At 42.6% G+C, this 13,698-nt stretch overlaps 1 protein-coding gene and 1 pseudogene across 1 annotated transcript in view; one reads left to right on the top strand and one right to left on the bottom strand.

The window, feature by feature from the left end:
• Positions 1–1,483: 1,483 nt before the first annotated feature.
• LOC127690843 (rho GTPase-activating protein 11A-like) lies at positions 1,484–5,743 on the top strand (annotated as a pseudogene).
• A 5,966-nt stretch (positions 5,744–11,709) lies between these two features.
• The window catches only part of Synpr (synaptoporin), a 335,672-nt gene continuing 333,683 nt past the window's right edge, over positions 11,710–13,698 (bottom strand). Inside the window, exon 6 of the mRNA XM_052190347.1 lies at positions 11,710–13,361. Coding sequence (XP_052046307.1) covers positions 13,104–13,361 — 258 coding nt within the window. The 3' untranslated portion in view covers positions 11,710–13,103. The remainder of the gene's footprint in view (positions 13,362–13,698) is intronic.

The following is a 13,698-nucleotide window of genomic DNA, read 5'->3' as shown; positions in this document are numbered from 1 at the left end:
TAATTACAGGTAAAGGTGGGCCATTGAATTCTGGGTATATGGTGGCTGTTGCCTTGGCAACAGAGCTATACATTGTCCTAATTGTTGCCTGTATGACGTCACAAGCCTCACAGGTCTCTGTACCTACATTCCTGCATTTCTTCCATTACAAAGAAAAGGAAAAGAAAAGGGGAGGGGACCTGATGAGGAAAAGGAGTGAGGGCGCCATGTCTCTTAAACTACTTCCTGCTGTCTAGGGGCATTGTCAATTTTAGGGTGTAGCTGACTTTCTTCTGAGACCTCCTGGGAGAAGCTGTCAGGCCTTTGGGAATTCTGTCTGTCTTAAATCTAATAACAAACTTCTGACAAGATTGAGTGCAAGATAGGAGGGCACTAGTTAAAGAGAGAATAGGAATGGAAATCTTCAGTAGCTTTGACAGGTTGCATAGGTAGAGGAAAGTATATTGCTTTGGTTAGTAAAGATGCTAATATCAGAGTAAGAAAGCTGGCAGCAATGGATTAAATTGTGGTGACAGAAAATGAGTTTGTCTAGGCAGATTTAGGCTTGTTAACATCAACTTGAGCACACAGGCTATAGGAACAAATGAGTTAAGGGTGTGGGAACATGGAATAGGTGGGGTTCAGATTCTTTATCATTTATCAGACTGTTAATTTTAAAAATATATGGTCGAAGACAAGTAGCGCCCACTGGGTAAGGGAGGGGTAAGTAGGAATGTTGTTAGATACAAATCCAGCATCCTGGAAGAGTAGCGACAACAAAAATGCAGCTAAGCTAAAGAGCCTAGGCCGTCACAAGGGCCTTTAGGAACTGGAGCATTCATGCCAGAAGAAGTGCCCCGCCTGGGCCAGGACTTTGTCTGTGCTGTAAAAGCCAATGGGGGATTTCAGGGTCACTTCTGGATTAGGGTACACCCGAGGGTGGGCCTAAATGTCCTAAGCAGGAGTGTGGGCTAGGCATGAGAGGAAACCCTTTGTTCCAAAGAGGTTGGCCAGGCTTCATTTGAAAGCTAAGGGTTTTTTACTATTATGGTTAATGTTTATTTAAATTTGCCATCTGGTAGAAGGAAGAGCCTGACAGGTAGCACACATACTGTGGAAGCCAGTGTAATTGGCTGTCATGTTGAGCATTTTGAACTGCCTGGCTGTGGGACCCGGTCCCCCAATCCTGCTTCTCCTGCCTGTGCAATGGCTGCAAGACCTGTCATGGCCCACTGTATTAACAGCAACGAACACTGAGAGTGGTGGCAGGGAGACCGTGCAGTGAAGGAGATGGAGTACAGGGTGGTAGGGAGACTACACAGTGAAGGGGAGGGAGGACAGGGTGGCAGGGAGAAGCGGTAGAGCTGTGAGAGAATCAAGTACTAGAATTGGTGGAGCATCTCAGCAGCCAGTGAGGAGCTGGGCGTGGGCATGGGCTGTGACCAGACTGTGGCAGGCAATGGCTGGAGAAATCTGCGCACTGTAGCCAGCGGAGCAGGACCGTATGGTGGGGGTGGGGCGCAGCAACAGCAATGGGGTCCTGCCAGAACCTGTGGCGGCTCGGATGGTAGTGGCTGTCAGCAAGAAAAGCTGTAGGGGAAAGGTTAGTGATCCTGCAGGTGCAGGGTGGGACTTCCTGCCAGCGGCGGAAGTTAGAAATCACGTAGCCTGCAATGGCTGGGAAGTAGCTTGTTTTGTATCCTAGGAACGGTGTGGGAGGGTGAACCCGCCGTGGTGGTGGCAGCTCCGGAGCAGGAGGCAGGAGCGGGGGACCTCGGAGAGGAGCAGGGGCTTGGTGGCGAGGAATGGGAAGGTTTCATTCACATGGGGCACCTGCCGCAGCTGCCAGAACTGCTGTGGGTCCCGCAGGGACACGCTCACTTGTGGGGACCGCCATGAATGCTGCGGGGAGTCCCTGGCTGCTGTGACCACAGCTGCCTTGAGGGCATAAGGAAAGCAGAGTGTAGGGAAACAGAAAAGCTGTGGCCCTGCAGCAGCGTGCAACTATGTAAACTGCTGCTCTGACCCTGTGGGGGGTGGAGGACTTATCCATCTCTCCTTTCCTGGTGAAAGAGGCTTAAGCAAGTGTAGCCCATGGTGTTTCTTGTCTCGGGTTTCGGCACCAATGTGGGGGCTTAAAAAGGAGAGGATTGGGGGTTAGGGGAGTGTGGCATAGTGGCGTGGGGAAGGGGATGCCCAGGCAGGCCCTTGCCTGGGCACCTCTGCCCCCTGAGGGACCACACACACATAGGCATGGTATAGAATAGAGTTTATTCAGAGTAGGGGATGGGAGTTAGTGGTAGAGAAAGGGGAGAGAGAGAGAGAGAGAGAGAGAGAGAGAGAGAGAGAGAGAGAGAAGAGAAGTGGAGGGGAGAGAGCCCAAGGGGCAGAAAAGTGAGAGTATGTGGGAGAGCAGGAGAGCAAAGAGGGAGAGGAAGGGCAAGTAGCCCCTCTTATAGTGGGCCAGATCTCTGGAGCAGGGCATACCTGGCTATTGCCAGGTAGGTGTGGGGTGGAGCTTAGACAGAACCCCAACAGTACTTAGTTGAGTACTAAAGTCAAGAAAGCCTCAGGCTTCAGTCACATAGTGAAATATTATTAGTTCAGCTGGGCCTTGCACAGTCCTAAGGGTGGAACTGGTTTATTTAGTGAATGGAGTATAGCGTTGTCCACGCTGGTGTATGATTGAAGCGTTCCTTCCAGCTACTAACTAGGACATGGATATCTTTAAGGTAGACCCAAAGACACTCGAGAGGTTGTGTCTTTGTTGACTGTGACTTTGTCCTACAGGCAAACCATGGAAGATGGATGGAATGGCAGGGCCTGTCTAGAAAGCCTAGAAAACTGACTTAGATCAAGGAGTTTCTGAAACGTTCATCTCCATGATCATTAACAGGCTACCCAAGCTTCAGTAATAGCAGTTTTCTCACTTACCCAGGCAGTACAAAATAAAATAACGTATTTTGTATCATTTGTGATCATTAACCAGGTTAACACATACAGTGTTAAATAAGGTTCCTGTATGGAGCAGCACTCAGTAGATAGTAGTAAGTAGGGACTATTTTTGTTAGTGAAGGTGCTCATAAGGGTGCTGTTACTCCCTGGCTGTTTTAAAGGTTATTTTTCTGAGCTATTATACAAGGAGAGCCCCTGCATCTTTAGTTGTATGTTGTGGTTAAATACTTTATTTTAGCCCAGTGGCTAGTTCCTTCTGCATAGTCAGCAGTACTAGCCACTACTTTACAGGTGTTCCTAAAATCATATTTCACATAAAGTCAAATATAGTAAAGTCAAATACATCAAGTAGACTAGATAGTTAGAGAAACTACCTTTCAGAGATGAGAGAAAATGGAATTTACATTAAAGCTGTTCTTCCTGATCTCAAGTTGATTGAGATATTGCTATTTAGCTTGATAGAATCTCAGAGGCAGCAGCAGACACTCTCATGGTCCATTTACATCTTCTCAGAACTTACCATTGCATATTCCATGGCTTCCTGGATTCCTGGCTTCCAGCCATTAACACCTGAGATACCATTTAGATTTTTCTCTATTGACTACAGCCTAGGTGGGGGGTGGCACAAATGTGCTAGGGAAGCTGTCACAGCTCCCAAGCAGCCGTGTCTCCTTTCCCTCTCAGTGGGGCTACTGCATTGGCCTCCACATTTGATGGAATGAAATGTGGCCACAGAGATTATGTCCTGACTGAATATTTTATCAGTCTGCCTTGTTTCCCATTCTGAAGTCCTCACCTGCATTTAAATTGTTGACTTAGGGTCACCTCCTGAAGAAACTTCAGTTTCACACAGGGAAAGCACAATTTGCTGGCCTTTAAAATGAACAAATGAAATCAGAGATGCTACAGCTTTGGTACAGCACAAACTACACTATATAAATGACTTAACCTACTGCCAGTTGGTAAGATCCCTTAGATAGATGTCTACCCAAGTCACTCCTGAAAGCCAGTGGGGTCCCCACCTTACTTATTATTTAGAATCCAGTGGGGGATGTATACATTGCTATCTTCCTGTAACACTTTTGTAATTATTTGAAATCTCATTTCTTTATCTGTGTATGCCTTGGGTGACCAACACTAGGCTATCAACTCCCAATTAGAGGGCCTATCTTCTTCAAATCAAATCTCTCTGAAACTTAAAGGTGTGATACCTCCAGTCACGCTTTGCATGTATGTGGTAGAAGCCCAGGAAATAGTTGATGAATGGATTAGCCTGTGCCAGGCATTCCCATTTATAAGAAGTTGAAAAAATAATATAGAGGGCATTTGAGTGACTGCTCAGGTGCAGTCACGTCAGGTCTGATGCATTCCTTGGTGGGGCATTGGTCTGAGCTGAGCCACTAAGCTTTAGCAGGCTGGGGACGGCTGGCCTGGCTGGAGGGAGTAGCTTAAGGTTGGGTTTCCATCTCAAGAGATCTGAGCAGGGAAGGCTACCCTGTGTGGAAGAGGATAAGTAGAATCATCCAGAAGATAGAAACTAGCAGCAGGCGTTAGTCTGGGGAAACGGAGGAGTCAGAGGAAAAAGGGAAGTTTGTGGAAGTAACTGACAGTGCTGAGAGATCTGGAAAGAAGGCCGGTGGAGGTGAAGCAAGATTGAAGTGTGGCAGGAGAGAAGGTCTGTGTAAGTGGGTTGAGGGAAAGTGTAGGAAGTGGCAGGGGCCAGAAGAGGGCCAGAGGTGGCCTGAGGGTGTTTGAAAATTGGAAGAGTTGGTTGGTGGCAAAGAAAGTCAGGACCCAGTGTTGGCCTTGGAGAGTGGGTGATTTGTTCAGGATGTGGATCAGAGGCTGGTCAGATTGGCCCTGCTGCAGCAGCTTCGGGCTGTCTATGGCATTAAGGTCAAAGGTGGCCATGGTCAGTGTGATTGCAGGAGACATGAAACTGCAGTTACGGAAATAAGGGGTAAGATATTTGGAGTTCCTTTTAATTCCGTACCTCTTTCAGTTGTTCTAGGATATGGGCATATTCCAAGAGTAAACTGGACCATGGTGAAGCCTGCCTGTCTTCTGCACTTCCGTGTGATGGTCCAGGCCTGCTCAAGTACTTCTTCCAGAAATTGCCAGAGCCTGTACTCCAGATTATTTGCATGAAGCACTTTTCAATTTTCAACAGTAAGGAGCAAAACAGAGGGATAAAGCTACATTATTGCTGGCATGTCTAATGGCAGACCCGACAGTTGATATATTAAGATACTTCTTTAGCTTTCTTAAGAATGTTTCTCTTAGGGCAAGTGAGAATAAGATAGACAGCAGCAATCTTGCAGATTTTATCCTGGAAAAGATACCATCCATGTTAGGTATTGATGGACTCTATACTACTCCATCCCTAGAAGGCTTTGAAGGAAACTGTGAAAGTCCTGGTGAATGTAAGAGAAAAAGAAGACATAGTGCTGGAGATTTTGTAAATGGAGCCCTGAATAAACTTAAATGGAGCAGAACCTCAACAAGGTAGAACAGCCAAGACCTCTGTATCACCATTGATTCTCACACCAAGTGTTAAGCATAAACTGCCAGGAGAGTCTTCGCATGCCTTAGAGTAAGAAAAGGAAGTCTATCAAGCACAACTTGAACTTTGAGCTGATGCCAAGTCATGTATTCAGCAGCAATTCTATACCAGTATCAGTTCACTTTGATACAAGTCCTGAAGGGATCTTAGCGTTCTCTCTCACCAATCACCATGAGTGGGAACCACTTTATCAGTACAGACCTAAGGCAAGTAAAAAGATTGCCAACAAACAAGTTTACAGGGTAGAATCAGGAAAAACAAGCTGTGTCTCTCCCAAAGTCAGTTATAAAGAAAAGACCCAAAGATCTCTCCATCTGAAATTTAGTCTGGGAAGAACAGAGATTAGAATGGACGTTCTGTCATCAATAGATGTGAAAATGTTGGTTGATGACTAGTGAATCAGCAAAATCTAAAAAGTAGGATTGAGTCTGTAAAAACAGGCCTGCTTTTTAGCTCAGATATTGATGAAAAAGAAAGAAAGGCTCACAAAAGATCAGCAAATCTGAGAAACACTTACTAACTCCAGATCAACTAGATGGTACAGGTTACCAGATGTCTTGGACAGAACCCAGTAATTTAAGTTTTCAACATATGAGTGCAAATGGAATGTCTCTGATAATGTAAAATCTTGAGGTGAAGAGCTTTTCTTTGGAGCCTGACATTACTGTTGAAAAATCACCAGTTGTGTCCTGTGAGCTGAGGTCTTCCACCTTCCATAGTCAAGCTGACAGCAGTGTGCTGGGTAATTCCCTTAGCAGGGATGAAGTTAATCTGGCCTCTGAGACCTTGCAAAAAATTCAGAAAGAATTTTCCAAATCTGGGAGTGATCTTCAAATAGTGATAAATCATGAACAGTCATCAGTAACAAATATGGGGGAAGAAGTTGAATCCAGAGATGCCACCATGAGTAAGTCAAAGGGACATGATGGGAACTATACTGGGGAAGGATAAGAACTATCCTTCAGAAAGGAATTTCTTACCACATCCAAGTACAGAATTTGCCAGAGAAGCCAAAGAGGAATGCTCTCAACTCAGATGAAGGTGGAACGTGAAGACATACACCCAAAATTGACCTTGTCCTGCAAGCTTTCCCCAGTGGGGAGTCAAGTGAGGAACCATGGTCCTTAAGGAACCAAGTAAATAAGCTTCCATGGGGGGGATGAGAAAGTGGTAGAGGAGAACTCTGGGGCAGTGAGGATCCTGAGGAAGATGAGCGCCAGTCTTCTTTAGAGCAGAGCACATGCAGTGTGGCAGTCCTTTCCAAACCTCAGTTCAAGAGACTTGATAGGCAACAGTTGCTGGTGGAAAAATGTGACAATGCAGTACCTTGGCGTCTACAAGTGACAGGGCACGGAAAGGTTTCTGATCACATGCAGTAGTTTAATACACTTTCTCTAAATGAACCAAGCAGAGGAAAAGTGAAGTCACGTCTTAAATTTCAGTGTACTCCTATCTGTCTATCCGTCTGAAGAATTAATTCTTTGTTGGAGTACGACAGGCAGCCTGTGAGGCAGAAGTTGGCAATCCTTGGTGACATAGTTTCTCCTCTTATTAAATCAGTGAGCTGTGACAGCACTCTTCCCTCATGTGTACAAAGCATATCAAAAGGTTCCACATGCTAAGTCAGGTCTTGCAGCATGGAAGTTTACATCTTGTAACAAATCAAGTGTTGAGTTAATTTCTAAATCTTTCACAAAAGTGAACAGACATCTGGTCCTTTGAATGCTTCTCTTGGAACTACTAGACTTTGTAAACAGGAGAACAAATCTAATGGCCAAATTAAGTTTCCTTTTGATGATCTCACTAATCATGATAGATTAAAAATTGTTGTTAATAACAATGGGGCCTTTTCTCTGGCTTAGGAAACCATCAGAAAAAAGCAAGGTTCTGGTACAAAGGTGCTTCAAGTTGGAAAGACTCAACTGCTACACGTGAGTAAGCCTGTAGACTTGTAACTGCCCAATGCAGTGCTCCTCATCAGTGGGAATAAAATGAGCAATTGCTGGGTCACGTTGCAGAATGCTCAACTGCTGGTGGGAAGATGTGGTGGGGCAGTTGCAGGATGCTTGCATGCTTGTGTGTAGCCCGGGATGCTTATTACACAGGTTCTTTCTGAAGTGGTCCTGCTACTGGAGGAATTTGGACCTTCATACTCGCATATAAGGCTACTTTGTTTTTCTTTATTACTGAAGCATTTAAACTTAACTTTATTGTGATGTCCTGAAGCAGGGGTTATAATAACGGTAGAAGATATTCTTGGCTAGATTTATATATATATATATATATATATATATATATATATATATATATATATATATATATATATATAGGACATGAGATGATCAGAAGAATACAGGAAGTTGTACCCGTGCCTCTTGTTATTCCTTCACACCAGGAACATTGTCCACTAGGAACTTCTAATATATAAGGGGATGATGAAGCCCTGCAAATCTTATGTCTTGAGTTATTCATGTTTGTTGTCTTGACCACAAACCAAGAAGTTAGTTGGCCTCAGTGGTATGTGAACACTTACTCTTGTTGGGGACAGAGGAATTTGGTCAGCATTGCCTGTGATTTCACTTGAATTTTGAATTTAAAACAGTGAATAAAGCAGAATGATAACCAAGGTGCTTCATATATTATGATGTTGAGGTACCTGATTAATCTTAAACTATACTTCATTTTAAAAGGTAATATATTGTCCAATATGATAATAAAATTTTTAGAGAGACTAGACAATTTTAATCAAGGTGTTTTTTTCCTATGAAGATGGTTGATTTTACAATTTGAATTGTTACTGTACCCTGAACATTTTACTTAGATAAATATCTGATAGTGTTATGTGTTTAAATGTTATTTATTTAGCATAGACATTAAAAATAGCTCCTGGGATGAGGGAAGAAAAAATAATATAGAATCCCATGAATTCTTCTCCAGGCTTCTAGTGTTAATGTACATTGTACAAAGTTAGACCCAGAAAGCAGCTAAAGAAATTGAACTGGATCCTTGCCTCCCTGCAAGAAGCCCCACGCTTCCTGCCTTTCTTAAAACAAACTCTCTTCTCGTGTCAAAGGCCTTTCATAATCTTGGTCTTTTCAACTCTGAGTCTCCAACTCTGGCTCTTCCCTTCTTTCTTCTTTCTAGACTTGTTGTTAGTTTTCCAGAACTTGATGGCATTAATTGCTTCTCCAGCCCCACCTTAGTTTTCATGGTACATTCTCCTCTACCCTGATATGTTCCCCTTATGCCCAAGTCTCCCTTCTACTCTCAGCTTAAAATCATCTCCTCAAGTGACCCCTGGTTCTGGAAAGACTCAGTGAAACAGTATTCGGCAAAACCAGAACGGGGAAGTGGGAAGGAGTGAGAGGGAGGACAGGGGAAGAGAAGGGGGCTTACGGGACTTTCGGGGAGTGGGGGGGCTAGAAAAGGGGAAATCATTTGAAATGTAAATAAATTATATCGAATAAAAAAATTAAAAAAAAATCATCTCCTCAGGTGCCTTAGCTGGCTTCCCACTCCCCTTTCCCCAACCCTTGTTTCATCAGTAGCATTAATCCACGGTATCAGTAGCATTAATCCACGGTATCATCAAGTATCTTATATATTTACTAATCTGTTGTCTGAGTCTTTGATCTTCAGATAAACTACAAGGATTCCAGCAACAGTAATTTTTCTCGGCTCAGCATAATGAAAAGTTTGGCCTGTAAATATTTCAACCTTTTATCAGTTTGAATCTAATTCTCATGTCATTGCTTAATTCACCTTTGCACAGCCAATCTCCTCAAAGAACTGAGTATTGTACAGTTCAATAGCTTTTTTCCACTTGCAACCAGATCATCTCATATCTCCACCCCATGTGGGGAATATTTGCTCTCCTGTTTCACAGACTGAGTAATAGCGGAAATGGCAATAACCAATGTCATAGGTGCTGTGGTGTGTTGTCTTGGTTTTCCATGGTAAGCCCTCCGTTAGCGCCACAACTTGGATGATAGTACCTACTCATGTTGACAATAACCTCCATCATACAGGCACCTCCAAGGATTTCTTTTGTTGTTGTTGTTGTTGTTTATGATCACTCTCCCAGAAATTTAAAGGGGTCATGGAAGGATTTATGTCCTGTCTCTGGCACGTGGTTTGAAATGTTTAGTGCCTACTGACAAGAGCACCTGTCAGGTAAAGTCACCCTCAGTGGATAGACTCCACCAATAGGGGTTGATGTGGGTAGATTAAATCTCCACTTCTTATTTTCTAATCTCATTGTATCTTCTGCAATTAAAATAATCATTATGGGTGGGAAGAGTTGCTGATGCACATGAGCATAAACATATATGTGGAGATTGGAAAGCAGCTGCAGGTATCATTGCCCTTTGTTCATGTGTTTTGCTTTTTCGTCTTGCTTTTTGAGACAGCCATTTTGTTAGGCTAGGCTGGCTGGCCCCAGAGCTTCAGGAATTGCCCATGTCTACCTCTACAGTGCTATGATTATGAGTGTGTTTCACCACATTTCACTTGTTATGTGCTTTCTGGGACTTGAACTCTGGTCTTTATATGAGCAGTTACTGACTGAAGTACACCCCAGCCACTTCTGATTTTTGATGGAAAATTCCAGAGTAATACTGCTCTGAGATTGTGATGGGTCTAATATTGCCCTCCCTTCATCACCAGCACTACAGATCCACCCATCTATTGTTGTTGATTCTTTGTTTTTCTGCTCTTCCTTTATTTTATTCTCCCATCTGGCCCTAGCATCCTGCTCAAGAAAGCTGCTTTTGTCCCAGGCTGCAGAGCCTGACTTCAGAGACCCCACATTTGGACATTGTATCCTGTGTGCCAGGAGTTGCTCTAGTTCCTTTGAATGGATTGCCTTTCAACCTACTATCAATCTAAATTTGTACTCTTAGACCCAGTATAGACATAGGGCAACTGAAAGAATGAGAAGCTAAATGTCTTCCTATGAGCATTTGCTGACCTTCCAACACCCCAGGTCGTCTCCACAGCATTATCTTTCTTACACTTAGAGACTGCAGATGTTTGTAGACTATGGAATAGTCACAGGGTTGGGAGAAATAACTGGGCAAGAAAGAGGAGGCAGGGAAATGTTAGTGAGAAGCTGGTGTTAGGTGATCTGTTCACCGGAGCCCCCTTCCTACCTGTGATCTTCAACTCTCTAAGGAAGCAAGCCAGTTACCATATTGAAGCAATCAATGAGCAGTAGACCTGAGAATCTACATCCAATTTTGGTGAGCCTAGGACTACCAACAATTCTGATTATTCCTTGTTTTCCTTCCTCCATAAAGGCTAAACTACTAAGCCAGTTTTAGTGAAATCCCTGTTTGATTAAGACAGCATTTTACTGTGACCCTGCAGTGGACTGTGAAAGTATGTCTGTATCTCAGTCATTGAATTCTATTTGTAAGAGCCCCAATGAGCTTTAGACTTGTGACAGATAGTTTGCTATTGTGGGACATGAGCTTCAGAGGAAGTCTTTCTTATTTCTGCTTACATCTCTTTTTGCTACACTATGTTTTTTTGAGATCTTTTAAAAGCACTTTTCAAAACACCAATCTCATAGTGTCCTCTGCCCCCACCTTCACCCCAAATCCTACAATGCCTTTCTTAAGATTCTTTCAGATAAAGATAGAGGTTTTAATGATGGCCTCCAAGTAGTTTTTACCCCTGCACCCATAGGCAGGTTCACCTGCTGTGTCTCCTCCCTCAGTCTTTATGCTATGGCACTCCATCTACCCTCCTGCCTCATAAATCAGATCAGAGCTAAAGTTTGCCTGACTCTACTCTGCATGCTTCCTTCAGCCCGGTCTTCCTTTAGTTTAGAAGCTCCTGCACCTTCTACCTGGCTCGATCAGACAGATGCTTTTGTGCCTCTGTCATACGGAGTTTAACAAGGTCATGAATATTTTTACTCAGGTCTCTCCTAGTAGAAAGCCAGCTTCCTATCAGAGAGCCAGTCTCTGCTTTTTCATGCCAGTATTTCATCCTTGACTTGAGTTGATCTGTGATAAGGACTTGGGAGGTTAGAATAGGTGAAATGTTAACTAAACAAAGAATGCTAGGATCAGGAAGCAAGCTTGGGGGGCAGGTGGCAGGAGACAGGGGCATGGATGCTAGAAGCATTGCATTTAACCTTTATTTTCTCATGGTTAAATCCAACAAGACCCTATAGTTACAATTCTTCATTGTTCAGCCAGTTTGTATGTAATAACTTTATTGAGGTCAAATATATATCACAGTACAAGATTTAATACACAACAGGATTTAAGAAACTAGTTACAGATAGTATTTAAGACACAGACTATTTTGTGCTAAACTGCTTCCAATATCACAGATCACACATAAAATTTGTACATCAGTTACAACTTTATCTAGAAGCACAGATGCTTAGCTTGCCCTTCCTGTTGGGCCTTCTTATTTCAATTGAGTTAAAGTGACAAAATGAAGATTGGCATCTTCTTGATCATGAATATGTTCTGGAGAGTTTTTCATGAGAACCTTCTTTGGGAATAGAGTGATATATGGAAACCATTCTTAATTTGGGTATACACAAATCAAAATGAGTAATTCTGATAAGCTAAAACTTGAGATTTCTAACAATTAGATTTAACATGTTAGTTTCAAAAACATTCAAAACTAAATGTTTGACTGCTCACATAGAATGGCACAGCTCATTTCATAATACTACTTAAACTATGGTGTCTAAACCTGCCTCTCTGCATGCAAAGAAAATCCTATTCTACAAGCACAGGGTCATTGGTCATTATCAGTCATGGCTCATAAGAACCATAAAACACCATAGAAAGTTATAAGAATGTAAGTATTTACTTAAGTAAATCAGGTAAGTATTGGCCAGTCACTGTACAGAACACGGACTATCTACAAATAGGGAAACCTCCCAGACCTTAGCTCTAATGCATTGAGAATTTGGGTAAAGTCAGAGAGACAAACTTGCAAATTCTACAAAGACATGCATACCTGTCTTGAAATACTCACTTAACAAACTCGTGATGCAAACAAAAAAGTCTCCAGAAATATAGCCAAGCATTTGTGTGAGAAAATGCTTATTCATGCATGAAATCATAAAACATTGTTTTATTAAGTGAAAACAGTAGAGAATAATTATCTAAAACAGTTACAATCCTAAAGGGCATACACTAAAAAATAGTAATACATGCATGATGTGGTTCATCAAATAGACTTCTAAAAATCAGTAAAATATTTGTTGCATCAAAACACATATGAAAACTCAATACTATTTAAGGTACTGTATGCACATTACATACTAGAGACTTTAAGCTACAAATGCTTCCAGTATTTTACCACACATACAAAATGACCATTAACGTGTCTGAGCATATAACAAGGTACTTTCTAATTGCCCATCTGTGATGAATAATGTATCGCCTTATGACATCTCATCTCTAAGTACCATTTATCACCACCCGGGCCTTTCTGTCTTAATGAGGACTGCAGATCTCTGATTTACATTCTACATTCTCTGCATTAATAATTGATTGAAACTCTTAAAAAATTCTTCTGCCACTGAAATGGAAGGTGGTGAGGCTATCAGGAAAAGAATTTGGGTGATACGTGGTTATATCTGATTGTTAAAGGAAGTGGGACCACTAGGCTGTTGGCCAAACTCATCGGAAGTTGGCCCCAGACTTGCCTGCTGGCTGTACCCACCACTTGACCCATAACTCTCTTGGTTGTAGCCGCCTTGTTTGTAGCTGCTGGAGTGCTTCTCCATGGGGTCTGAAAGGTATCTCTGGCCTGAGGAATGCCAGCCGGTCTCCTTGAAAACAAACCAAATGTTTCCAGCCCAGAGGATAAAGTTCAAAAACCCGAAGACCTGAAGGAGAATCAGAGCAAATGGTTAAAGGACTGGGCAGGGACTTTAGATGACCTGTTCACAGGGATTCTTCATAGTGCCATGGCTGAGCCTCTGTTTTAAATCTGAAGTCTTTTTAATTTTTTTCCTTGGAGCCACTGTTTGATTTAGGATTCCTGAACATTTTCTATGTATCAGACACTACATGAAGAGTATTGATTCCCTTAGTCTCAGAGACCAGAGTTATTATATATTATATGCCTATATTAAAATGTAGAAACAAAATTCAGTAAGGAAAACAATCTGGTTCAAGGTCTCATGTCTTAACAAGCACTAGATCTGTGATTCAACTATTCTT

This window comes from Apodemus sylvaticus, chromosome 8 (genome assembly GCF_947179515.1).
Source record: "Apodemus sylvaticus chromosome 8, mApoSyl1.1, whole genome shotgun sequence".
Lineage (NCBI taxonomy): Eukaryota > Metazoa > Chordata > Mammalia > Rodentia > Muridae > Apodemus > Apodemus sylvaticus.
This window is presented reverse-complemented; position numbering and strand designations above follow the sequence as displayed.